This window comes from Pteropus medius, unplaced genomic scaffold (genome assembly GCF_902729225.1).
Source record: "Pteropus medius unplaced genomic scaffold, Ma_sr-lr_union100, whole genome shotgun sequence".
NCBI classification, from domain to species: domain Eukaryota; kingdom Metazoa; phylum Chordata; class Mammalia; order Chiroptera; family Pteropodidae; genus Pteropus; species Pteropus medius.
The window spans coordinates 9,536,318-9,562,725 of record NW_024352785.1 but is presented as its reverse complement, the minus strand read 5'-3'; the positions used below and the strand labels follow the sequence as shown (position 1 = coordinate 9,562,725).

The 26,408-nt window shown below is 38.7% G+C and overlaps 1 protein-coding gene and 1 pseudogene across 2 annotated transcripts in view; one reads left to right on the top strand and one right to left on the bottom strand.

Annotated features, from left to right (window-relative positions):
• TRIM36 (tripartite motif containing 36) overlaps positions 1-3,373 on the top strand; it is a 42,329-nt gene extending 38,956 nt beyond the window's left edge. For both annotated transcript variants that reach the window (XM_039848480.1, XM_039848481.1), the window contains exon 10: positions 1,215-3,373. In XM_039848480.1, coding sequence (XP_039704414.1) covers positions 1,215-1,569 — 355 coding nt within the window. In that variant the 3' untranslated portion in view covers positions 1,570-3,373. The remainder of the gene's footprint in view (positions 1-1,214) is intronic.
• A 22,537-nt stretch (positions 3,374-25,910) lies between these two features.
• Positions 25,911-26,029, bottom strand: LOC120590968 (uncharacterized; annotated as a pseudogene).
• Positions 26,030-26,408: the final 379 nt, after the last annotated feature.

Here is a 26,408-nt window from a genome sequence, read left to right as displayed (position 1 = left end):
GAACAATGAGATTTAGCAGTTAATTTCTGATGCCATGAGAAAATAAGTCTGTTTTGAATACCTCTTGATTACGATATAGCTTTGCAGTTTTTTAAGTTTTGAAAGTTTTTCACATCAGTTACCTTAATTATGTGATACGTATATAGTGAAATGCTTCTCATTAACATACATCACAATAGATATTAAGTTATTCTTTTGTTATAGAACATTGTTTTTTTAAATGCCCCCATAAGAACTTTACAAAATTGAGTCATGGTAAGCATGTTTCCATAGCAAAGAATTCCAACTTCTTAAGAGATTGACTATTTAATGGAGATTGCACAGTTTAGTTTTTTAAAAATGACGTAAGGTGAACTAGCCCAGACAAATAATTTTGACCACTGTGTGAACAGAATCCCAGGTTAACAGTGATAGGAAAAACTTTTGCACAAAGATGAGAAATTGACTTGACGGTAAAAATTGTATCAGGGAAATGGTTAATTAAACATAGTGTCATTTAAAAAAAATGGCATTTCCACTTGATAAAATATTAGTATTATCCTGTTTCAAAAGTTTGTAACATGAGAAATGTTAGAAATAAAAAAAACACTTATTATAATTATTGATGTATGATCACAAATATGTAAAAAGCAAATTATATATAGGAAAAAAATGGAAGAAATTTTGTATCACAATTTTCTATAAACTGCCGCTGTTTTATACCAGAGAGGGAAGAATCCTTCATAATACTTGTTTACATAATAGAGCCATGTAGAAATCTTAAGTGGGAAATAGTTCTTCAGAAGAGAATGAAACATGCTTTCTTTTTCTCCTACATTATTATGTAGCGCTCATTTATTTTACTTAGTTTGGTAATTCCTTGGATTAGGGTGCACACCTTAGTTTTGTATTTTCTTATGATCGTGTGCCATAAATATTTAATCTTTGATAGGTCTTTCAGTTCCCATCCCACAATTTGTTTTTAATAGGCTAAAGTTATTTTTTATGTTCTCATCTTTGTATATATGTTTTATGGCTGAATTTGGGCCTGAGTCTGTGATATAATTCTGAATGGCAATGTGTAATCTTTATGTTTTTAATTATATTTTAATAGAAAATTTTGATAATACAGTTTAATCTTAAATCAATGTATATTATGAAAATGTTTCAAAGATGCTTGAAGGTTTTATGGTTAATGATACATGTAAGATTCTACTTTGTGTATTGTATTTTAGGTATGAGCAAGACAGCGGGCATGACAGTGGAAGCGAAGATGCCTGTTTTGATTCTTCACAACCCTTTACATTAGTTACCATAGGCATGAAGAAATTTTTTATACCCAAGTCACCTACTTCTTCCAAAGAACCTGAAAATAGAGTTCTTCCCATGCCAACAAGTATAGGGGTTTTCCTTGACTATGACAAAGGCAAAGTGGGTTTCTATGATATGGATCACATGAAATGCCTTTATGAGCGCCAAGTGGATTGTTCGCATACGATGTATCCAGCATTTGCATTAATGGGTAGTGGAGGAATTCACCTTGAAGAACCCATCACAGCAAAATATCTAGAATACCAAGAGGACATGTAGTTTAAGCAGCAAGTTGTGACTTAGGATGAAAAATGTGAGCAAAATAATGCCTTGGTGTTAACCTTCGTAACTAATTACATATCACCTGAGTATTCTGTCGCCACACTTGTCTTTGTTGTGTGTGTTTCTTCTTTAAACCACAGAAAACCTAAACAGCCTTGCCTCTTCCATGTCACTATTCCGCCTTTCACAAATAAAAGGAAAAAGACACTCTTTCCTGGTTAACACTGAAATGGTTAACTGGATTGTTCTTTTTTATGAACAAGAAATCTAATTTATTTGTTAGCTGGTGTTGCTGACACGTTCCTTTTTTGGGGCTGGGGAGGCATACAAATGTATTTATTATGCTTCCTTCGTGGTTTTTTTTTTTCATTTTTATATCATGTTTATGTCCTAAAGAAGATACTTTTTAAATGCCTTATGGATAGAAATTAGTAATAAGCCTCGTGTCTTACATTTGTTTTTAATAGAAAAACAAAGGTATAAATGGGTAAAAAGAAAAAGACCATAGAAACGATAGTGTATTTAAATGGAAAATTATGTATTTTGAGGTGTGTAATATTAATAGTATATTGCCTGGAAAATGAATATTACTGTGTTTGTTTGTTTTTTAAGACCCTAGACTGTTTTTTACCCTTAGCTGTAATCCCCATAGCTGTATGTGTAGTAAACATGGTTTCTTGTGGGAAACACAAAGTTCTTGATTAAAACATAAAGTTTTTATTTCAGAACATTTTTTTTTCTGAAAAATTTTCTTTTTAGTTGCTCTATGAAAATATTTGCACTTATATAAAATAATATTTCGTAAATAATAGTGAACATACACTGGTATTTGTCATATTTTGGGTTTTTATGGGCCTTCTTACTGTGTCTTGTGATTTTTTTTTGGCACAGATATTACATATCTGATTGTTCTGGTTTATATATGTTTAAAAGTTCATGATCTATTTTTAGTGTCATTAAATATATTATTAAATGTGGAATAACTGGTCAGTTGTATGACATTTTCTGTGGCTCATTGGTAATGAGCATTTGTAATAAGTAAAAATACAAATTTAATTTAGGAATAATTAAAGTTATAATGACTTTTAAAAGTTCTTTTTATTTGAAAAATTATATTTTTTCTAAATTTTATGTTCATTTTTGAAAGTTTTTTTTTAGGTGGTTTTATATAAACTGGTTAGTTTTTTTGAAGTTAAAATGTTAGAAACTAGACTTATGCATTTTAGCATTAATCATTTTGAGATGCTTGTGACATATTTTAATAGACTAACCAAAACTCTTAGGTCTTTTAAAAATACATATATTCTAATGGAAATCTATTATTCAGGCTTTAGCCCTAAATTAGGTCCCCCAACCCAACCCAAATAGAAAATATCATGGAGAATTTTATTGTTAGTAGGCTTTGTTACTTTCCCATGTAAGAATAGCACTTTATGACATAGGCTAAATTCAACAAATATGCAGTATTATGTGGATCATTGTGCAATAAAACTGCTAAAGTCACAAGTGTGGTGAAGTTTGATAGTCTTAAGCCTGTGTAAGCACATATTATGTAGACATTTTAAATATAAAGCTTTCACAGAAATAAGAAGGCTGTTTAAAACATTGTATAGTTGTATATAAATTGTTCTGGATTTTAATTTGTAATAAAAATTAAAAGTAAGTATAATTATTGAAATCTGCATTCCAGGAATTCTATGTGTATATGGAAAAATGGAAACAAATTGTTCATGAAAAGATGTTTAGCTGAATATATGAACTCAGAGATAAAGTTTTATATAAAGTTATTTTGGGTACTTAATAGCTTTTCATTTCTTGTGGAAATGATCATTAGGAAAGCTTAACATGAAACTGATTTACTTCAATTAATCGATTAGTTTGTCTAATTTTTCTGATCCATAATAGATGAGATTTTGATCAGAGTGGCCCTTTAGTTCACATTTATACTCTTGGATTATGGGGCTCTGGTAGTTGTGGTTGGTTGTGGATCACAATGAATTGTTACTAATGCTTGATTTGATGAGTCTTTAAAGAGATAAATAAGAGGAGATTCAAAGCTATCCCTATGATACTGTGTAATAACTTCTCATAGTCACAGTTGCTTTTCTTGAAAGTAGTAGGAGCTAGAGCTATCTACTGGAGATTGAACACAATCTGGTGCTGTTAAATCTTTGCCAAAGCCCATCATCTGATTAGGCTCTGAGAGTGTGTCCCATACGAGGACATAATCAGTTGTATTGCTACAGAAAACAATTGAGAACTGGTGTTACAGGCTAGAATACACTTAAGAAATTACGTTCTACTGGAAAAGTCTGCATTCATTTTAAAGGCATTTTACCTGCCTGTTTATGGGAATGACATCCTGAGAATTAGAGTTTTTCTTGAGACTCCTTTGCTTTTAAAAAACAAAAGAAAACAAAAACCTTGAAGGAGGAATTTAAGATTTTTCAGTTTGGTTTCAAACTACTTTGTTTCACAAAAAGTATTTAACTCTTGTTATTTATGAGACACTGTGCTGTGTACTGGGTATAAAGTAAACAAGACAGTCTAGGTTCCTGTCTTTAGGAGCTTAATTGCTAGGAAGGAGAGATGATAAAAGTGGAAGGAACTAGTGAGCACTTGAGGTGGGAGCTAATATTAGATTTGGTGATCAGGGAGCCCCTCTGAGGAAGTAATCAGTCTTGATCCCTCTAAGTGTAAAGCTGATATCTTTTGGAAAAGTATACCTGACATGATTAGAGCAATGCTGATTTTCTAACTTCTTTCCTAGGTGGGGTGGTGAGTACTGTTAGCTACTGTAACTGTATTTTATATCTCTTTGAAATAGCTATATATTTTATCTTTATATTTCTGAAATATCTGTGTAACACCTTAATTTATCTTCCCCATTTGAATTCTTTGTACCCTAGCCGATTTCTCTTTTTTAAGCAAAACATACCTGACTATATGGAAGTAATTGTAGTCCCGAAATTATTTTTCTGGTCAAGTTTTGTGACTTACCAGTTCTGATACCTTTGTCATATAAGCATTTGAATTCCTTCTTGGAACCTTAAAGTTTTTTGGTGATAGATAATTCTTAAAACATTTAAAAATGTTGTAAAGGTTAGTACATGCCTAAAGAGTGATCTAACAGTAGTTTATAGATCTGGGGAAAGGAGAGGACTCTATGAGCAAATAAGTTTGGGTGATACTCTCTTAAGAAAAGTCAGATATTTTTATTTTTGACTGCAGGAATTCTAATAGCATTTAGTGTCTATTTGATTTTGAATCTCAGAGTATTCTAGGGAACAGGTGGACATAGGGGTTAGTACAGATTTTTGGTTAGGATTTATATATGAGGTTTGTCATTTAATAGGTGTGATCTTAGACAAGTTGTTAACCTATGAGCTTCATTTTATCTGTAAACTAGTTGTATGTACTTTTATCTGTAAACTAGTTGTATGTACTTTAGGTAAATTAGATAATACATACAAAGTACTTATCAGTGTCTGGTATAGTAAGTACTCTATGGTTGCTTCACATGTATTCTGCTTTTAAGTAACATTTCTGAAAATAGTATTTAACCTCGTAAGAGATCTTTTACAAATAATGAAAATATATTTGAATACAAAATTGTACTATAGGAATCACAAGTAGTATATTCAACTATTGTTCACTTATAATGCCCAAAACCAAGCTGGAGAGATGTAAGAACACTTAATTTGAGGTGTAATTCAACCAGTCATAAAAATTCAGCTTTCTTTGAGATCAAGATAATACGATCCAGGTGTGTTTCTTTGTTATATAACAACGAGCCTGCACTCATAAAATGCACAAGAAGAGGACTTATTTGCCTGCATCAAGTATCAGCGTCAGGTAAACTGAGTTGGTGATAGATTGTGGCTCCTGGAACCTGCTGATGGTCTTGTTAATTGAGAAGCAGCAGGCACTGTGGAGTAGTGCTTCTCGCATGTTAACTTGCACGTGGGTCACCTGTGCATCTTGTTAAAATGCAGGTTTTAATTTGGTAGGGCTGAGGTGGGGCTTGAGAACCTGCGGTTCTAATCAGCTCCAGGTGAAGCCAATGCTTGCTGATCCTGGGTCACAGTATGAGTGGCTGGGCTTCAAAGAACAAGATTCCTATGTTCACGTATGGCTAGAGAGCCTGAAGAGGAGGTACGAGAATATAAATTAGTTTGCAGTGAAAATTTAGCAAGCTCAACTGGAATGGGAACTGTCACCCGAAGTAGGCCTCATGATATTTACAGGTAAGGCCAAAATTATCTCTTAAAGAAGTTTTGAATCAGCTTGGGCAAGCACTAATCGAAATTCTGCCAATGCTGTGTCATACAGTACAGGCATACCTTGGAGATAATGGTGGGTTCAGTTCTAGACCTCCACAATAAAGCCAGTGATAATCTTTATGCTGGGGGAGGGTCTTGCCTTCAATCTGTAAAAAACATCTGTGAAGTGCAATAAAGCGAAACAATGAAACAAGATAACCATGTATAAGAGAGTGTGGGCTTCCCAAATTAAGTGCAAGGATTATAGGGCACCTCCACCATTTAAAATAAACCAACATGGTTTGTTTTAATTTTCAGCATGTATCTAATATGTCTTGAGTAGAATTTGCTTGATCTGACCCTTGGTCCTTGACAATACAAAATGAGTTAAGTGTGAGACATATACACATTTAGCTACAAGGTTTGTTAGATAGGATTTATCATTTCAAAAGTTTACCATTTGTTGATTGCTGTATTCTAAAACCTATGCTAATTGCTTTATGTAAATCTAATTTTAATTCTCACATTCTTAAGAGTGGATCATGTTACCCATTTTGCAGGTGAGAAAGCTGGTCATCACAGAGATTAAATAACCTGCCTAGAGTCTCAAAGTTTATCAGTGGCAGGGCTTGGATTTGAACTCAAAACTTATCTCAAAATCTAAATGTTGAACTCTTATCCAACCTTCCTATTACACTTATTTAAATATTGAGAAGTGTTTGCCAAATGAAGAGATGACAATAATTGAAAATACTATTTCTATCATTAACAAGTTTTTAATAACTGCATAGAATTTCATTGTCGGATAGTTAGATTTTCTAGTCTTTGCTATTATAAATAATATTTCAGAGGATGTCCTTGGTAGATGGCTTTCAAGTGGCCACTCCAGGAGGAATGTGTCTGTATATGTTTTGTTTCCTTATCTGGAAATGAGAAAAATACCTGTCCTGTAAGAAAGCAAAAAAACTTAATGCCCTTTCTGCCTTTGGGCAGGGCATGCACTCTTCCATTTCTGGGCCACTTCCTGTCTTTGTTACTTGCCTGCCTCTGAAAGCCTTTGTTGTTCAAAGTTCACATAAGAGTTTTGAAGAGCAGTATAATGAACTGGGAAGATGAGAAATTCTCAGTCTTTCCAATATCTTTACTAGACTCAGTTTTTAAATGTTTTTAAGGAAACTATAACTGAAGTTGGTGATAGAGTTCGACAAGGATTCCGGTGGTAAGAAATCATGTTCGTAGGCGATTTTCAGATTTAGATCTATTCAAAAATGGATAATTTAGTTATTAGATTCCAGCTAGGGAAATCCTGTTATCTATCAAGTATAGGATTATTCTAGGTAGCACCTCATCATTAGTAGAGATGTGTGTACTTTGGTGACAGTGCCCCCAAATTCATAGTCTAGTACACTACACATTTTTCCTTTACCCTAAAATATAAGTTGCTTCAGAAAAGATTTTAATTTAATGTATGAATAGTCTCATTTGTGTTCTGTGAGATAATTTCCATAACTCCCCCAAAGATTTTTTTTCCTTCAACAGTTGTAATTCATCCAGGAGCCACAATAACCTCTTCAGTTTTTTAAGCTGTCTACAACTAATTTGTATGTAGTTTGAGAACTGAAATTACTTTATACTTCAAAAGGTTATTTATGGAACTAGAAAGTTTTTCAGCCTATATTAACCTCATCATATCTCAGCAGTCCACTTATGTACAGTTTGATTTAAGGACAAGAGAAATGAAAGAAGCATTGATCTAAAATAATCACATTGAATATGGTCCAATACATATATTTTAAAATCTATTATGGTGATTTGGTTAATAAGTTTGGAAACTTATTGGAAATCCAATAAGTTTCAGCTGCACACTTTAACAGTAAGGCATATATATGTTTACACTGCGTCTTCACCTCCCATAGTTAGATTTCTTTCTGTCACAGCATATTTGACCCCCTTTACCTGTCTATCTCCCCACTCCCCTTTCCCCCCTACCCTCTGGTAACCACTAGTCTATTGTCCATGACCATGAGTCTCTGTTTGTCTGTCCTGTTCGTTTGTTGCTTTCAGGTTTATATCCTACATGTAAGTGATATGTGATTTTCAACATTTTTCTGTCTGGGTTATTTCACTTAGCATGATTACCCTGAGGTCCATCCATGTTGTTGCAAATGGCAGTATTTCATCTCTTTATGGCTGAGTAATATTCCATTGTATATATGTACCACAGCTTCTTTATTTAATCATCTATCATAGGACACTTCAGTTGCTTCCATGTGAATAATGCTGCTATGAACATTGGTGTGCAAATATCTTTTTGGATATGGGTTTTCAAGTCTTTGGGGGTCCAAAATATTTTGATGATGGAGATAAAGTTCAATTATTTGAATCAATTTTGGCAGCTCCTACTTAGGAATGTATTTGACTCACCTAGACTTAATTTATGGACTATAATATTATTAGATTATGATAACCCATGAGTTTGACAAAGGATATTTTTAAGTCTTTCCAATCTAGATACCCTGTAAATAAGGACATTAGACAACTTTTAGCATTCAGATGACTGTTGATTGGATCTGGATATCTGAGGAATCCATACTCGCATTGGTAGAAGAGATAGGTGCAGTGTGACAGGCTCAGGCAAAGGAATAGGCTCTCATGTGCACTATTAAAATATTCACTGAATTTAGCTGGCCATCCTGATCTTTACTAAGAGACTAGATTGTAAACATGAGGAAATTAGTTACAGACTGGATCTCTTATACACAAATGAGTTAAGTGTTTAGAGGAAGATTAGAGAATCTAGATCATTGCATTTTCCTCATACATTCTGGGAAAGGATTTTGAGTAATTTTAGACCATCTGTATTTGCTTTTGGGGTTTTAGGATTCTGTACCTTCAGAATGTGAATTGACTAACACTACAGATATAGTGGAGCCCTAACTCTCACATTATCCTAATTCCTTAGGTACTTTCATCTTTGTACATGACTTTAGAAACCACCTATTTCCCAGTGGTCCTGTAGTTTATTATCTCCAGCCTAGACCCCTTCTCTGACTCCCAAGCTCATTTATAAGAAATATATTTGGGCTTTGTCTCTATTTCGGGCACAGAACTCCTAAAATTTTTGGAATTTCCTAAGTGATGAAAGGGATAAAGGTCTTATGTTAGAGAGGTGATTTTTGGAAAGCCCCTAGGTCACCTACGGTTAGGGTCTAGTTGCCAGTGGAGCCAACCCCATGATTTGAGGATTGGAACTTTTCAGTCCCAAGTCCAACCTCTGGGTAGGGAAGAGGAGCTGGAGGTTGAATCAATCATCAGTGGCCAATGACTCAATCAGTCAAGCCTGTATAATGAAGCCTCCATAAAATCCAAAAGGAGGAGTCGGAAGAGATTTTGGGTTAGCGAACATGTGGAGATTAGGGGAGAATGGTGCACCCAAAGAGTTTGGAAGCTCCATGTCCTTGCCTTATATGTTGTCCTATGCATTTCTTCTGCCTGGCTGTTCTTTATATCCTTTTCTAATAAAATGGTGATGTAGTAAGTAAACTTGTTTCTCTGAGTTCTATGAGCCACTCTAGCAAAATAATCATACCTAAGGAGGGAGTTGTGGGAACCTCTGATTTAAAGCCGGTTATTTGGTCAGAAGCACAGGTGACAACCTGGACTTGCGATTGACCTCTGAAATTGGTGGTAGGCTGGGCAGTCTTGTAGGACTGAGCCCTTAAACTGTAGAATCTGATTTTCTCTCCAGGTACATAGCATCAGAATTGAATTGAATCGTAGGACACCCACCTGCTATCCAGAGAATTGCTTAAACATGTTGGGAAACTGCCCCCCTCCCACACGATTGGAAATGGATGTAGAACCCTTACATGAATTCACACTTGGGTGTTTCAATGGTACCTCAAAACTAAACTGCAATTTCCCAGGGCTCTTGACCTTTGCTAGCTCTAACTAGGTAATTCATATTAAAAGAAGAGCTATTGAAAATCTTTGAAAAGATAGAATAGCGGGGCAGAGAGATAATTTAGAGCAGCGGTATCCAGACTTTTTGGCACCAGGGACCAGTGCTCCTGTGAGAATCTAATGCCTGATGATCTGAGGTGGCGCTGAGGTGGTGGTGATAGCACTGGGGAGCGGCTACAAATACAGATGAAGCTTTGCTGGCTCGCCTGCAGCTCACCTCCTGCTGTGTGGTCCGGTTCTTAATAGGGCACAGACCGGTACCCATCTGTGGCCCGGGGGTTGGGGAACCTCTGATTTAGAGCATCCTTTTGGTATGCTCGGTCACTCATCCAAGTGCACCAGAAAATCATGTCAGCGATTCGCCATGTCACTTTTGAAAGCCATTAATAAGTCATAGATAGAGGATAATGGCTTCTATGGTAAGTTCTCCCCACTTCCTTAACTCTTGTTGGTGTTACCGAAATTCTGGCTCAGTTGCTGTCCTGGATTTTGCCAACAAAGTTCTCTTTGGCATGCTTTTTGGATTCATCGCTTAGGGACTGTGGTGCAATATAAAGAACTCTGGAGTGAGGTAGACAAGTTTAAGCTGTAGACATTGGCAAAGTTTTATAACCCCTCAAAGCCATAGTTTCCTCATCTGTAAAATAGAATAATACCTATCTTGTAGACTTTTTGAGGACTAGATAATGTAATGAATGTATGCCTGGTATATAAGTATTCAAAGAAATTTAATTCCCTCCCACCTGCACAAACTGGGAACAAACTTCACAAAGCCCCAGTTTCTCTAGCAGCTCTTGATTTCTGTACAATTCTTTTCCCCAATGAGATTTACTCATTGGCTCCCTTCAGTTACATGAGCATCTCCTGCATCTCCCTTGATCTTGTTAGACTGGGTAAATAAAATTTTTTTCCTTGTTTGTTTTTCCTGATAATTTAACTATTTTATTTGTGGAGCTAGACCAATCAATATCTTGGATTGGATGTTGCCCTTAGATTGTTGTATTGCTTCAATTGATTACCTTGCAGTTACCTTTTGAAGCAAGTTCCCTCTGTAGCCTACTTGGCACACTGCCTGACATATAGGAGGTGCTCAGCAAAATCCATACCCGATCAGCCTGTGGTACAACTGTCATCATGTCAGCATTAACATCTAAATTATTATGACTTTTAACTTGTACACTGGAAATCCCCAGAAGTATCAGATATATATTCAGGATCAGGTGTGCTCACGTGCTTCAACTGTTACCTCCAGCCCTTCTGTCAGTGAGCAAAAATCTTGAACAGACACATCACAAAAGAAATCCCAAAGACCGATACATATTTGGAGATGTGCAACATTAGATCACATTGAGATATTGCTAACACATCAACTTGGCAAAAATTTTAAAGCCTGACAATAAGTATTTGCAAGGCTCTGGATCACTCGGAGCTCATACACTGCTGGTGGAAGGGTAGATTGATACAAACATTTCGGATAATAGTTTATTATATAGCATATTTGAAGATTTGTATACTCAATGACCCCGCAATTCTGCTAATAGGTATATGTCCTAGAGATTTCATGGTTATGTCCATCTGGATCATGTATAAGAAAGCTCATAGTCCCAACCTGGAAGCAACCCACATGTCCATCAATAATAGAATTAAGAAATAAATTACAGAATGTGTACGCGGTGGGCTACTATAGAGAACAATGAAAATTAACTACGACTACATACAACAAAGTGAATGAATCTCATAATGTTGTGCAGAAGAAATGCAGTGCTATATGTCTGTATGATAGTTATATCAAGTTCAAAAACACAATTTTCTAGAACACAAGTCCCATAAGGGGAAGAATCTTTATTGTTATTTTATGTGCCTGTTTAGCGAATAGTTATTGAGTGACCTTAACCATATTGTTTAGGGATGTATATGTGGGTATCAAAATATAGAGACAAGCCACTGATTTCATTTTTATGTACCATGAAAGTCAGGATAAGGTTACCTCTAGGGATGAGAGGAGGTATGACTGGGAAGGAGCAAATGGGGAGAAGTCTTCTGAAGTGCTAGTAACTTCCTGACCTGTGTGATGATTACAGGGGTGTTCACTTTAATTTATTCCTTAAACTGTACATCTTATATAATATTTCACAATGAAATAGCTAATGCAACAGGCTTCTAGTTTATTTGATTTCATGTTTATGTACTTATTTTGGAGCATAGGTGAGAGGAAGGTGCATTTAAGGACTTTGGTTAGATCGCATGGCAATTGTTCTCATCGAGACTGCATGTGAATGTGATTGACATCAGTGACCGCAGAGCTGTTGTTTGTTTGCAGCAGGACACCTTGGTAGTGGCTTAGGCATTAGAGACCTGGGTTCAATTCTTGCCATACCACTTACTGGCTGTGTAAACAGGGAAAAATTAGAAGTAGCTGTTTCCTCAACTGTGAAATGGGCAATGATAGGAGCCACTTCACAGGGTGGTAGTGATTAAATGAGGATTAAACAAGATAAACCATGTGAGGCATTTTTACTGCCAGGGTCTCAGCCAGCTCCTGTGGGGCTTTTGTGTGAGTTAGAAAAGACACCCTCCTCTTCACAGACACTGCCTTGGGGGTACACAGCGTGGTGAGCAGATGACACCATTGTGTCAATTAGACCAAAGCACCCTTTCCAGGCAGTGGCACTAGCTGAGTTGGTTTGTACCTCCTGGGTACTGCTGTGCAGTAAATAAACTGCAGAACTCTATGTAGCAGCCTTGGCACTTGGTGTATAGTTAATGTTTAATGTAACCACCATGATACAGATGCAAATTGCCATCCACTCAAAAGACGAGCTATGTACTAGGAGTCAGCTGAGCTTCCATGGAAATAGAGTCTCAATGCTTCCTGTTGGAGATTTTTTAATACCACCTGGAGGAATCATTTTCTGTCCATTCTATTGTGCTTTTAAATACAACTTCACTGGAACAAGCGATCTTTGGGGAATTTTTAGACCCATCTTTGGTCTCAGAGCTGGGTCTGGAAGATCAGTTTCTTCGTCTTTAGAATGGGAATTGAACTGGAACTGGTTCGTGGACTTTGACTGGGTGGAAGGCAGGGCTGCTTCAGTGTTAGCAGAACAAGATATGATGAGGGTGGGGTGGTGCTGAGTGGTGAAGCTGTTGTTACCTTCTAATATTTTTTAAAATTTGAAATTCTGCATAAGAATTCATTTGGAGACACGGTTTCACTGAACTAGATGACCCTCTAAAGCCCCTCTTACTCTAACATTCTCTAACTCTTAAAACTTCAGGAGAGCAGCATGATATAGAAATTAATGTGTGAATTTTGGTATCAGACCCTTCTCCATTCAATTCTCTAAAATTGAATGACCTTGAGCAAATTATTACCTCCTGGAATTTAGGGTTGCTGTGATGGTACAATGAATAATACATTTAACAGAAAAACAAATGCTCAAAAATTGTTAACAATTTTAATTGCGAATTGGACAGATCCCTGTATCATAAATTTTGACTTTTCCATATTTCATAATTACTCTCCCAAGATAGAACTTTCCTAAAGAGCAGTCTGGCCTTGTTCAGTGGTCTGAACAGCACTGGAGGACCTGTATTTTATGCAATTTTAGACATAGAGGAGGGCCTGCTACCCTAGGAAAATTGAGCATATGTTCCCCAAACATTGGGAAAGTAGGAAGACTTTTTCTGTGGTTCCTGTAATGAAGCTTAATTAACAAGTCCCCTGTCCTCCCTCCTTCTCTGCTACGGAATGACTGTGTTTAACCTAGTCTGGATATGTCAGGGAGAAATGGCACTGAACTTTCTTTACCTCTCTCCTTTTAAATTCACAGTGTCTGGGTGAAATCCATTCTTGAAAAAATAGTCTTGCTTTGATGGCTCGTTGGTAGGCAAATGACAGAAGAGGCTGATAAAGGCTTTGGGTTTTGTTTCCAGAGTTATTCACACTGAAAATCACCCATTCTAACTGCCTGGGTGAAAATCAGAATTCAGTGACTACTCCTGGGGGTTTTCAAAATAGTTGGAGAGCAAGTCTTTCACAGTCCCCAAGAGAACTCTGAATGGCATTTTACTTTCTTTTACGTGCTCTTTGGATTCTTCCCTTGAATTGGACAAATCCTCTAATTGTGAGAAATAAAGCAATAAAAATGGGTTAGGCGTGTGCAGTGGAGAGTAGATTCTAAGTGAGGACACTGCCCCCTGGTGCTGAAATGTAGCCCGGCACACTGTACCTCAAACCACAGCTAAACACACTTCTGGGCTTTTCACATTTGCCGGAAGCACCCAGATTATTGTCTTGATTTTCTTTGTGGGTGCTCAAAAGAGTTAATGGTAATTGCATGGTGTAAAAGAAATCTTTAACAGTAACTGTTGTTCTCCTGGGTACTGGTTGAAAAACAAATCCCTGGTCATTTCCAGGGACTGTGATCTTATCTAAGTATAAAGTAGAGGTGGTGGTACCTTTAGAAGTAGCAGCTCATTTCAGTGACAAATGTTGGCTCACAATGTTTTCTTTCACATATGTGGTAAGTGGTTGCTTACTTTACTGTATAAATCTTGCCACTAGGGTCTAAAACCTATTACCCTTCATGGAAGATAATTATATACCTTTTATGTGCCTTGTATTAAATTTGCTGGTGTTAAATTCCGCATACAATGTCAGGATATTGGATTCAGTTTTTTTTAATTTGGCAAACAAATAAGGCAAAAGGCTTATCTGGCTTTTGTTAGCAGGGAGAGCAGGTGTGTTAAAATGGCTCCTCCCTCTGATCACCTGGACCGGCCAGGGTCCAACCAGCAGACAAAAACCACGGTAATTTGAAAAGGAAAATTTAAGCATAAATATTGACTATTACCAGGGATTGGGATAACAAGGAATTGGCTAGTAAAGAGTAAAGAGAACTTTAAAGAATACAAGAATGGCAGCTAGGGAATAGCCACTGTTCTTAGGGCCGAGAGCACTGAAAGGAGGGGGCAAATCTACCTCCCTCCACCCCAAAACACATACCCCTTGTCAGGTGTCTGGGCTGAGATCCAGACCTCACTGGAGAGTGTGCAGCCGTGGCCCACTCCATGGTAGAGAAATCACTGACGTGCCACATTAGTGGACCTTTCTAGAAATAGGTCTTCTGAGGTGTTAAGGGAAGCTGTTCAGAGGGAGGTACCATGCTTTGGGGTGAAAGGGGGTGTCATAAGAAGCTGACAGGGAGCTGGTGTAGACTGCTGGCTGTCAGCTGCCTACTACCACATGCTGCATGAGCCAAGAGTCAAGGAAGCTGTGTGTACTCCAGGAGTTTGCTGGGAGGAGCGCACCAGAACCAGGAAGAAAACTCCCTCCCCCAGTGTTCCTCCCACACCCTCTTAACATCGTGCCAGCTGGCGAAGGAAAAATACAGGTTCCTTCTCTCTTTTCATGGGGAAAGCATTGAAGGGTGGATATTTGGACGATTTGGACGTGAGAGTTAATAAATTGATAACTGATGCACAACGTTTTCCCTGTCTCAATATTAGAAAGTATCCAGAGGAACCTGCTATTGCAATATAGCCACTGTTCCGCTCCACCTCCCCACACCCATGGTCTCAGCGAAGCTACTGGTGCCAGGCACCGAGGACACAACATAAATAAAACATTCCCTGACTTCAATCTTATAGGTTCTTGGGGAGAAGAGCCCCCTCAGTGATTAACTCACTTTGGCTACAGGGACTCCACCGGCAGAGAATGGAGTCTCAGAAATTGGGATGTGGAAAGGATACATGAAGGCAAGGAAGGTAAAATTATTAGGAAAATGATGAGTGATTTACTAAGGCTGGAAGGCATAAGACATGAAAAGGATTGCTATAGACTGAATGTTTGTGTCACCCCACAATTGAAATTGTATGTTGAAATCCTAACCCCACATGTGATGGTATTAGCAGGTGGGGGCTTTGGGGAAGTGATTAGGTCGTAAGGGCAGAGCCTCATGACTGAGAATAGTGTCCTTATAAAAGAGACCCCCAGACGGGTCCCTTACCTCTTCCTTCATGTGGGGACACAGCAAGAAGATGACTGAGTATGAACCAGAAAGCCGGCCCTCACCAGACACCAAACCTGGCAGCTCCCTGATGCGCGTGTTTACATCTCTGATATATATCGGGTATACCTATAAGATTTTGATTGAACAGACTCTTGTACTTAAAACACAATGGTTAAAAAAACATTAAAAATGTGTGCCCCAGGTGATCTCCAGGAAATTGATGTGAAACATTCACTCCTCCTCTGATTTAACTTTTCTTTACTCCCCCCTCCAGCACATCCCCATTCTCTTACTCCTAGAATACGCCACTGAACAGCTTTCATTCTTACTGTCTTTACTTCTTTTCTTCCCACTATGCCTTGAACATATTCTGTTCTGGCCTTCATCCTCTCCGTTCAGGAATGGATGCAGGTTTTGTGGACCCAAAGCTTGTATACTTTATTGGATGGGGAAGCCTCTGTCAGAAAAAAAGTATTAAATTGTGAATATAAAACCAGGCACGAAAATAAACACGTGGAGTGAGAAAATGTTACAACAAATTACAAATTTTAAAAAGCTGATAACTACCACAAACATTAAAGTCCAGAAAAATTACAATATTTTTTTATCACTTAAGTGTCTGACATAGCTTTATGTAACTTTTTACCTATATTCCTTGTTTCCACAGCTCTTTGTCTCTTCATATGATATAATTCTATAATTTAACTTATAGAGAGAATATAATTTAGTCTTTCCTCTAGCATAGTTGTTCAGCATTTGTTTTGTGTTATTGGTAATTGGGATGCATAAAACATCAACTTTACACAAAGATATCTTTATGGTTTGTATTGCTGCTACGGGTTTATACCCAACAAGCAGGAGCACTCTGATAAACACTATTTTGCATGATTTACATAAAAAATAAAATACAGTAATTGTATTCATAGCATTATCAAGTATATGCTTGACAGGAGAGAACTTCCGTTTTGACAATGTGCTGATGAGAATGAATACCCTGCTTATAATTATGAATTTTCATGGACTAGTTTCTCGTTCCATATATTTCAAACCTTGTCTCCCTTCCACTACCCAACTACTCAATGTGTAGGTTGCCAAATCCTCTTACTCTCTCATCAGCATTGGGTCACCACCTTCTCGGAGAAAGTTTTTCTCTTGGTTTCCACAACTTCATATGCTCCTGGGTTTTTCCTTTCTCATAGGCTGTTCCTTCCACATCTGCTTCATGTACTGCAGGGCTCAGGTCTTGGGCTTCTTGTTTATACTCAGTCTAGTGATCACATCCAGCCCCATCACTGTACATAATAGTTATAAAATAATGCCTCCCAAAGTCACACCTCTGGCCTGGACCTCTCCCAGAGCTTGAGATATCTAAGTTATGTACCTACTTACCACACTGCTGTCAGATCTATGAGCACCTCGAAAAGTAATATGTTAAAAATTAACCCAGTCCCAAACCCATCTTGTCCATTTTAGCCAGTGCTTCCACTGTTTACTCAGAAGGGCAATCTAAAGCTGAGAAGTCATCGTTTGATCTCTCTCTTTGCCTCTCACGCACACCAGTCCACTGGCAAGTGTTGTCAATCCCATCTTCAAAATATATTTGGAATCAGACCACTTTTACTGTGCAACCCTGCCCCTGCCACCCTAGTTCAAGACCATCACTATTACTGCCCAGGCCGTCATTGCTCTCAGCTCCCTATTTTCGCCCTTGCTTCTAGCAGTTTTCCTTTAATTCCCGCTTAGACGACCCTCCCCTAGTGGTTTCCTGTCACATTTCGAATGTAATTCAAAGTCTTATGACTGGCAAGACTCCACATCAGTGGTCCTCAAAGTGTGGTCCCCAGGCCAGCAGCATTGGCGTCACCTGGGAACTTGGTAGAAATGCACATTTTCAGGTCCCACATTTTGAAGCAGATACTCTGGAAGTGGCCAGCAACCTGTGTTTTCACACACCCTCTACGTGATTCTGAGGAGCTACATGGGGCTACATGGCCTGGCCCACAGCTGGTCCTCTCGTCTCATTATCTAGTGCTTGCCCTGGCTCAGCTCACTCCTGTTTCACTGGCCTGCCTGCTCCTGGACCGGGACAAATGAAATCCTCTGAGCCTTGGTACCTGTGATTCTTCAGCTGACACGCATTTCCCCCAGCCATGTGGGTGGCTCACTCCTCTCTCTGGGCAGGGCTCTGCTCAAGTGTCATCTTGGAGGGTGTTCCCGGGCCAACCTTTTCTAAGATCACTCACCTTCTGTTCCTTACTTTTCTTCATAGCCCTTGTTGCCACCTGCCGTGATATATTTTATGTCTTTATTATCACTCTCCCTCACTAAAACATAAGCTCTATGAGGTTGGGGACTTTTTCTGTCCCTATCCAGGCTATCCCCAACACCTAGAACATTCTCTAGCACCTAGCAGTGTTCCATAAATACTTGTTGAATGAACGAATGTATCGATGATATTGAATTATTGAAGAAGACACTTCTTACCTCTCTCTTTACCCACTACGAAGGATCTCACAAGTATATCTAATTCCATTATTAATTGACATTTATGGACATTTAGTCCAGTTTAGGTGCATTTTTTTTTTTTTATATCCATGAACCTTAGAGTGATAAAGTAGAAAAGGTTTTAGTATCAGTTAACTTTTTATCTTTACTGTCTGGCTCTGCCCCAGTTGCTGACTTTGGCAGGTGTTTGAGCCCTATGAGCACCAGTTTTTCTTTGGTAAAATAGGAACAATTAGACCCACACCCAAATATAGAGGTAAATTACCCATAAATGCATGTAAGTCACCTTTTACAGTGCCCGATACTGGGAGGTGCTAAAGAACTTAGCTCCTTTGGATGTGGTGCTCTTGGTTTCTGAGCAATGGAGATATCCTCAGAGGGCAACAAGAATGGCTTGACTCTCCCTGGGCTGGTGGGAAGTGGTTTAGAATAAGGAAGATTCTCACCTGGTTAGAAGGCTCAGTACGAGGCAGTACAAAGCAGTTTTTCTGAGGTGTTCAGTATCTGGAAGCTTTGCAAGCTTTCTTTTCTTTTTCTTAGAAAAGCATTCTTGCCTTTTCTGAGGTGCTTGCTCATCTGTGACCAACCATTTTCACTGTTAAAACCCAGCAAGGTAGGCAAATGCAGAGAAGGCCATGCAGTGGCAGTGCTGCAGTTGGAAACCCACCTCCAGGCACTTTATTTGTTTTGTGAGAACCTTCTTTACAGGGGTGAGTTTGTGAAATTCTGGAGAGGCCCAAAGGCTGAGAGGGCAAGTGGGAGGAGTCTTGTCAAGGCACTCTGTGTCTGCCCATTATATGTCTTAGCTGGGCCACAACTGGAATTGATAGAAATGTGTGTGAGCCTCTCCCAGGCCTTCCCCTGTGAGGCTTCTCACTTCCGTCTCCAGTCTCAGTTGTCTTTCCTTATGGCCTGGTGCTGCACTGAAACCCAACCTTCCCGAAAGGCGAAAGGTGACAACTGGAAATGACTTGAGATTGGTAGACTTGTCATCATTTGCATTAGAAACCAAAGTCCTTCAAGATCTCAATGAATTAAATTTCAAAGGTTGAATTTCAGAGGAGGAAATTAGGGAAATGGTCTCCATAGGAACCTTTCTGGGGTCCCTCCAATTACAGTATCCATCGATCATCTGCTCTGGTGTGATTATCAGTCCCTGAGGAATACAAGATACTGATTTCCTTAGTTCTTTGTGAAATCTTGGGTTTTGTTGTTGTGTTTATTTTTATCAAAATAATTACCTCATATTTTGTGATTATTTCTAAGTTTGCCGAAACAAACAAACCTATAGAATTGTCAAAACAGACAATTTAGCTTATTAAAAACAGCTATTATTGAATAATTCCCCTATGATTTGTTTTCCCAATAGCTTACTAGAAATTTAACTTTTAGGAAGCTCTAGACCACAGGGTTATACTTTGTCCTGTAGTTTAAATCTGCCACTTCATCTCAAAGGTAACATTTCCCTCTCCTGGTTTTGCTCAGTGTAAAAAGGAAAGTGAGCTCAGGCTTTTCCTGGATTCTTTCACAATTTCTAGCAGTTCCACTGCTATTGATAAATGCTGACTTCTTTTTACTGGTAAAGCATTTAAAATTTTCTCTTAAGTCAGCATAGAATTTCAAATATATGCTGAGAGCTGACAGTCTCTTTCAGGGCAAATATGTTCGTGAAGCTTATGAATAAAGATTATTCACCATCTGTCTCCTCTTTTTATTTACTAAGGATATTAACCCTTTGCCATGCATATTACAAGTGTTTTTTTTTTCCAGTTTATTGTTTAGCTTTTGACTTTTTTTATAGCATATTTTGTCTCCCAAATGTTTTATGCTTTTAAGTGGTAAATCTTTTAATCTTTTTCATTTATGGTCTGGCCTATGACATGTGCTAATCTCTTTTCTCTTGGTAAAAATTTGCAATGACAGGGGCCACATAAGGTCATTCCTGTGTCTTTGGCACCTTCAGTCCCATTATAAAGTGGGTCAGGCTTGCTTGGGGCCTACAGGATAATGAGTTTTGCTATTGAATATCCTAACATTAAGTCAAGCTTTTCTTTCACACTGGGGTGGGTTTAAGAGGGTTGTATATTGTAATTCTGACTTCTCCCATCTAGGTTTTCCACAGCCTCAGTAGAACCAGCTGAGCTTTCCCAGCCTTCTCTGTGAGCAAATAAGCAGTTTGGGGAAAGGGACTGGAGGTGTCCAGGGGGTGGTGATCTGGCCGATGACTTGTGATTTGTGAGTGCTGGAACCTTGAGAGCAATGCTGTACACATAAGTCAAAACTATGTGGTCAACGTCAGCCTTATCTTACTGGAACGCTCAGCACTTGGACACTGTGCTCCCTCCTTGAAAACCTTTGTTCTCTCAGCCCCAACAGAACAATGATTTGTCCTGTGTATCCTCTTTATAAGCATATGCTGTCACTTGCTCGTAGTTGTAATCAGAATAGACAAATAATATTCTTTCAGTTCACATTGCAATACATGTATCTTTCCATATTCTTATATACTTATTTTTATTGGCCACATATTATTCTATTAGTTGGATATATCAAAATTTCCTTCATTTTTTTTTTTTTTGTCTTAGCCTGGATTTGCTCTAAAATAGACCTCAAGGATTTGAGTATAAGAAATTGATTTGGGAGGTGATACTAGGAAGCGCTGGGAGGGAGTAGGGAGGGAGACCTGAAAAGAAAGAAAACCATTTAGGCTGCATTAATAACTGGTTACTTTTGGGGGGTAACTGGAGCTCAGTCTCATCGGGATCCTTCTAAGAAACTGTGTGAAATACGACTTGGAATTTTTCCACCAACAGATGAGAAAGCTGGGGTCAGGATCAACTTCTTTATCACCTCCCCTCATTGGTTGAGAGTCTCTCCTAGGGGTACTTTAGGTTGGCCCTACATGTGAGATCCAAGCATCCATCTAGGTTAGAGAGTGCTATCAGGCAGACAGATGCAAGAAGCCAATGGACCTTGTAGGAATGGTATTCAGATGACCTCCAGGGTGTGTCAAGGGGCTGTGGGAGGGCATGGATGCATCTTCCATGGTGCATTCTTTTATTCTTATTGAATATACTTGACATATAACATTGTGTAAATTTAAGGTGTACAATGCGTTATTTTGACACATTTCTAGAAGATTGTAATATGATTGCCATTTTTATCATGTTACGTAATTATAAGACAATATTGTTTGTGTTCATTATACTGTGCGTTAGACAGTGCATTCTTCATATTGCTCAGCTCTGTGCCCCACATGAAATTTACTTTGGCACTGATTCTTCTTCAAGATAGTTTGTAGCCATGTCCTTAATATAAGAACTTAACAGGAGCATTAGTGCATTACTACTGCATTCGTTCCACAGGCTGTAATGACAGTCACCCTCTCCCTTATAGACTTGGTGCTTCTGGGCTCCCCTTGCTTTCGCTTAACATTTCTACTGCAGATTGCCTGCCCGATGGAACGATCCAGACTGACTCCCTGGTTACTTTGCCCTTGTAAGGCCGTGGAAGCATTAAGAAACACCCTGGTGAATCACCCAAGTTCTCAGACATATTCTTCTCTGCTCCCATTAAGGAGCAGCAACCTTACCTCCTTATTATCGTCATGATCAATTACTCCTGCTGATATATTACCTTCTAGAGGGGCGCCCCAAATGACCGGGCAGCAGTGGTTACTTAAGGTCTGTGGAACTCTTTACTGTGTCCCCTGTATACGTATTCCAGTCTCAGGGACTGTAACTTCTAATCCTGCAGAACCTGAAGCTGCAGAGGCAGGAAGCCCAAAGCATACAGTGGGCCACTGGAAATAATGGTGAGAATGGTTACATATACTTGTACCCTTAGTTCTCAGACTGGCATATCCTAATAGCTGGGGATACCGACCACGTAATCATTTTTGATTCAATATTTGTATCTTATCTTGAATCGCCACACCCCAACTTTGTGGGTGTCATTCCCAAGTTAATGCCTTAGCTGTGCCTTTAAGAGGCGATTCCAATGTTCTGTCAGGCTGTCAGCCTTCTAGGTGTGGAGTGGTAAGTGATAGGACCAGTTGGTCCTATGGTCATGGTCATGTGTCTGTTGTCACATTGCTGTAAAGTAGGTCCCTTGGTCCAAGGAGATGTTGTATGGGATCCCATGCCAGTAAATCATGTCCTGTGAACTCTCCAAGAAATGTATGGGTACAGGCAGTGTAAGCAAAGAAGGCTAACTCTATACTTGGAATATAAGTCAACTCCAGTAAGAATGAATCACTGTCCTCACTCAAAGTCCAGTGAAATTCACCTTGCCACCAAGTGACTCGTTGGCCTCCTGGAGGAACGTACCATATTGAGGGCTCTGTGTTTCTGCTGCTGACATTTAGCAGTGGGATTAACTAGATTAGTTTTAATAAGAAGGAGCCCATGCTGCTGGGCCTATTCATAGCCTCCATTTGTGGACCTACTGTGCAAACACTGGAGGACAGAGGCTCACCAACATCCACGGGATGAGCCTTTTTGTACGACTTCTCTTGGTGGATGGTCTAGCAGGCATTGGTCTGAATCACAAAGATCCACATTTGGTGCCCATTCTCAGAGATCCATTCATGTGCTTCTTCCCCAGACCTCCTTGTCTTTATCTTCAAATATTGTTGTCTTGCTCCTTCTAGGCCCCTGACTGACCAACCAACCATACCAGTTGCCACCGTCCAGGAGTTCCTGAATATTCTTCCCTCCGACCGCTTCTCCCCACACAAAGTTAATGACCGTGTGCTTCTTGGAGCTCTCCCCACTGCGGGGGTTTCCTGAGGTGTGGTAGCTGTCCATTTTCATGATCCATCCGTGAGCTAGGCATGCTATTTTTTTTCCCCTTTTCCATCAGCTGGTTTTAGGGGATCTCTCCCAAGGCCATATGTAAGAACTAAGGGCAAGACAAGAGTTTGGCACCTTAGGGTCTGGCTCACCTTTTTTGCGTACCTTGGTTGTGTCTTCCAGACCTACTCAGGCCCAATCCTAAATGTAGTATTCTCTTGCATTGAACATTCATGTTGTACTGACCTGACTTTAGAACTTTGTCGATTTGACCGTATCCAGCTCTTGAATTTGAGAAATATGTGAAGTCCTAGAAAATCTTGATTTGTAAAGCAGCTTCTAACATGCTACTAGATTCTGCTGGGGACCTCGTGAGAAGTTGTTTGGAACATAGTGCTGAATTGTCCCACTGAAGCTCAGGAAGTTAGGGTATTTATCCACCAGCTCTCCTCTTTGTCCCATCTTGCACGCTTCGGTTGACAACCTTTCATGGCCAGATGACCCCCTCAGGCATAGAGATGCCAGAAGCCAGCAGTGAGAATAAGAACCACCTACAAGTGCCTGCCAGGGTGGGCTGAGGTCATTGGCACTGGACACCTATCACCTCTGCTTTATGTTTCTCCATTTTTGCCAAGTCTTACTGCTTTTTGCAATGAATAAAACACCGTTTCTCCTTGGAAGCAGCTCATATTTCCACAGGGAACTAAAAAGGGCACAGGTAACATTACAGTAGGGATGTAACAGAACTAGAGTTTTCATGGGACCTCCACCATAAAGAAACTAAACTAAATTCTCAGAATTCTCAGGAATACCTGGAATGGTGAGATTTTTCTCAGGTCAGGAGCTGATTGGATGATTGGCCAGTAAGTGCTTCCATATACACATAAGATTCCATCGTAAGGAGCTCTATCAGATAATTTGTTTGGTTTTAATGATAATGTATTAAATCTAGCATTTTGCTAGAAAGCATGTTCCTGGTGTGTGGGACATGGAGGCACATCAGAATCAAAATCAAAGGCTTGCCTTTCTGTAGTGAAAACATGAATTGAAGACGAGCTCTGAAACTAGCAGAAGAAAGGGGGCAATGCTAAGTGTAGACATCTCCTCTAAGCTCCCGAGGCTCTTTATAAATTGTCTTGTTTGCTTCTGCTGGATGGTTGGAAAATCTGAGAAGTTTTCTCAGGTGAAATCTTTTTGGTTTGTTTAAGCGAGGCAAAGGTGAGTGAAGTTGAAGGGTAATTGCTTCTGGACGGTAGGACCAAGAGAAATACTAGGCCACCAATCAACCTGCCTCTTCCCATGCCTGTTTCCTTCCCCTCAAACTCAGCCTCTCCTTTTGGGTAACATGTCAGAGGAAGTATTGCTTTGCCCGATAAAATAATTTGTTGTTGATTTTATTCCAAAGCCTTTATTGTAAAGTTGTTGCAGCTTTAAAAGGCAGCCACACCGGTTCCAGTGTGTGTGGTGCGTTTGGACTGCCTGAACCTCCAGGAGAAGACATTGGCTTCTTTTTGGGATGCTTGTTAAGCCTCCATTCAAAAGGTACCTCCCACATATAAGCGAAGTCATACAGTATTTGTCTTTCTCTGTCTGACTTATTTCACTCAGTGTAATAACCTCTAGGTTCATCCACATTATTGTAAATGGTAAGATTTCATTCTTTTTATGGCTGTAAAGTACAGCATAGGGAATATAGTCAATAACTTTGTAATAACTATGTATGGTATCCAGTGGGTATTAAACTTATTGGGGCGATCACTTCATAAGGTATGTAAATGTCTAATCACTATGTTGTACACCTGAAACTAATATAATATTGTATGCCGACCATAATTGAAAAATAAATTAAAAAAAATCTTGAACTCAGAAGCTTCCTCCAAACAAAAACAGACCAAAGTTCTTACAGAAAATTAAAAACAAACACACAACCCAAAAGTATCTCCTCTGGAAAGTCTTCCCTGGTCCTTTGGATGGAATTAAGTTTCCATAGAACTTATTTATCATTAGTACTATAGCAGTTATCTGTTTCCTGTTTTTTTGTTTTGTTTTGTTTTTTTTCTTATTAGCATTGAGAAGCACTGGTAGACTGGGTGCTGTAAGGAGGCACCATCTAGGTATTTTCATGTACTGCTACATCTTAGATATGCACATCTAAATTGTTACTACCTCTTCTTCCATTCGACTCTAAAGTCTTTAAGGTAAAAATTCATATTTTATTCTTGTCATCTTTAGTTTTGTGCCTAGCATATCATTTGATAACTTTTGAAAGAAATTAACGAATGTCCTAGACCAACTAGCTTGAACCTAACCTCTAAGTTTATTCATATAAGAAAAACCATGTCGCCTTGCCATGTAATGTAGATGGCAACTCATAGTTATCCATGATTTCATTACCAAATGCTATTTTAATTAAACACTTTTTATTGTGGTAAACATAACACAAAATTTACCTTTAATTGATTTTAAAGGGGAGAGTTCAGTGGCATGAAGGACACTCATGTTGTTATGTAGCCATCACTACCATTCATCTCCAGAACTTTTTCATCTCCCCAAAATGAAACTCCTTAGCTATTTTAATTTTTAAAATATTTATCAAAGTAACTCATGCATATAATTTAAAAATAATATTAGAAGTCTTAAGAAGAAAAAGATCAGTTTCCTACTCCTTCCCATCTCCTTGAGTCATCCTTGAGGCAATTACTTTCTATGGTTTTAATGGTTTCTTTTGATATTTATCAGCATATTTATAAATATTAAGTTTTTACTGCTATTTTATTTTTTATTTTTATTTTTATTTTTAACACCTACAGCGCCTGGTATTCCTAGATGGTCTCCCATCCAAGTACTAACCAGGCCCAACCCCACTTAGCTTCTGAGATCAGCCGAGATCCGGCATGTTCAGGGTGCCATGGCCATAGGTACTGCTATTTTAGAATGTATCAATGTCTCATGATCTATAGACTTCTGTGAGAGTAGCTTAGGCTCTAGCTCTCTTCTTTCCACCAGCTTCATGCTTTCAATCCTTCCTATAGTTATTCCACACTCTTTGGTTAAATCAGTAATGATTGTGACATGATTTAGGATAAGTGAATAATTAGTGTTTATACCGTATGAGTCCATAGTGGTATGTAAACCTGGTTGCTGGCATTTAGGGTGCAGGTGAAGAGAGGGGCTGAGTTCACTCTGAAGTCTTTTATTTAAGCTGTTTGTTTATTTTTGTTGGCCCCATGCCTCACTGGGGACCTTTGCTATGCTTGGCATCCCAGAATTTTCAGCCTATCAGACTTGATTTCTCCAGA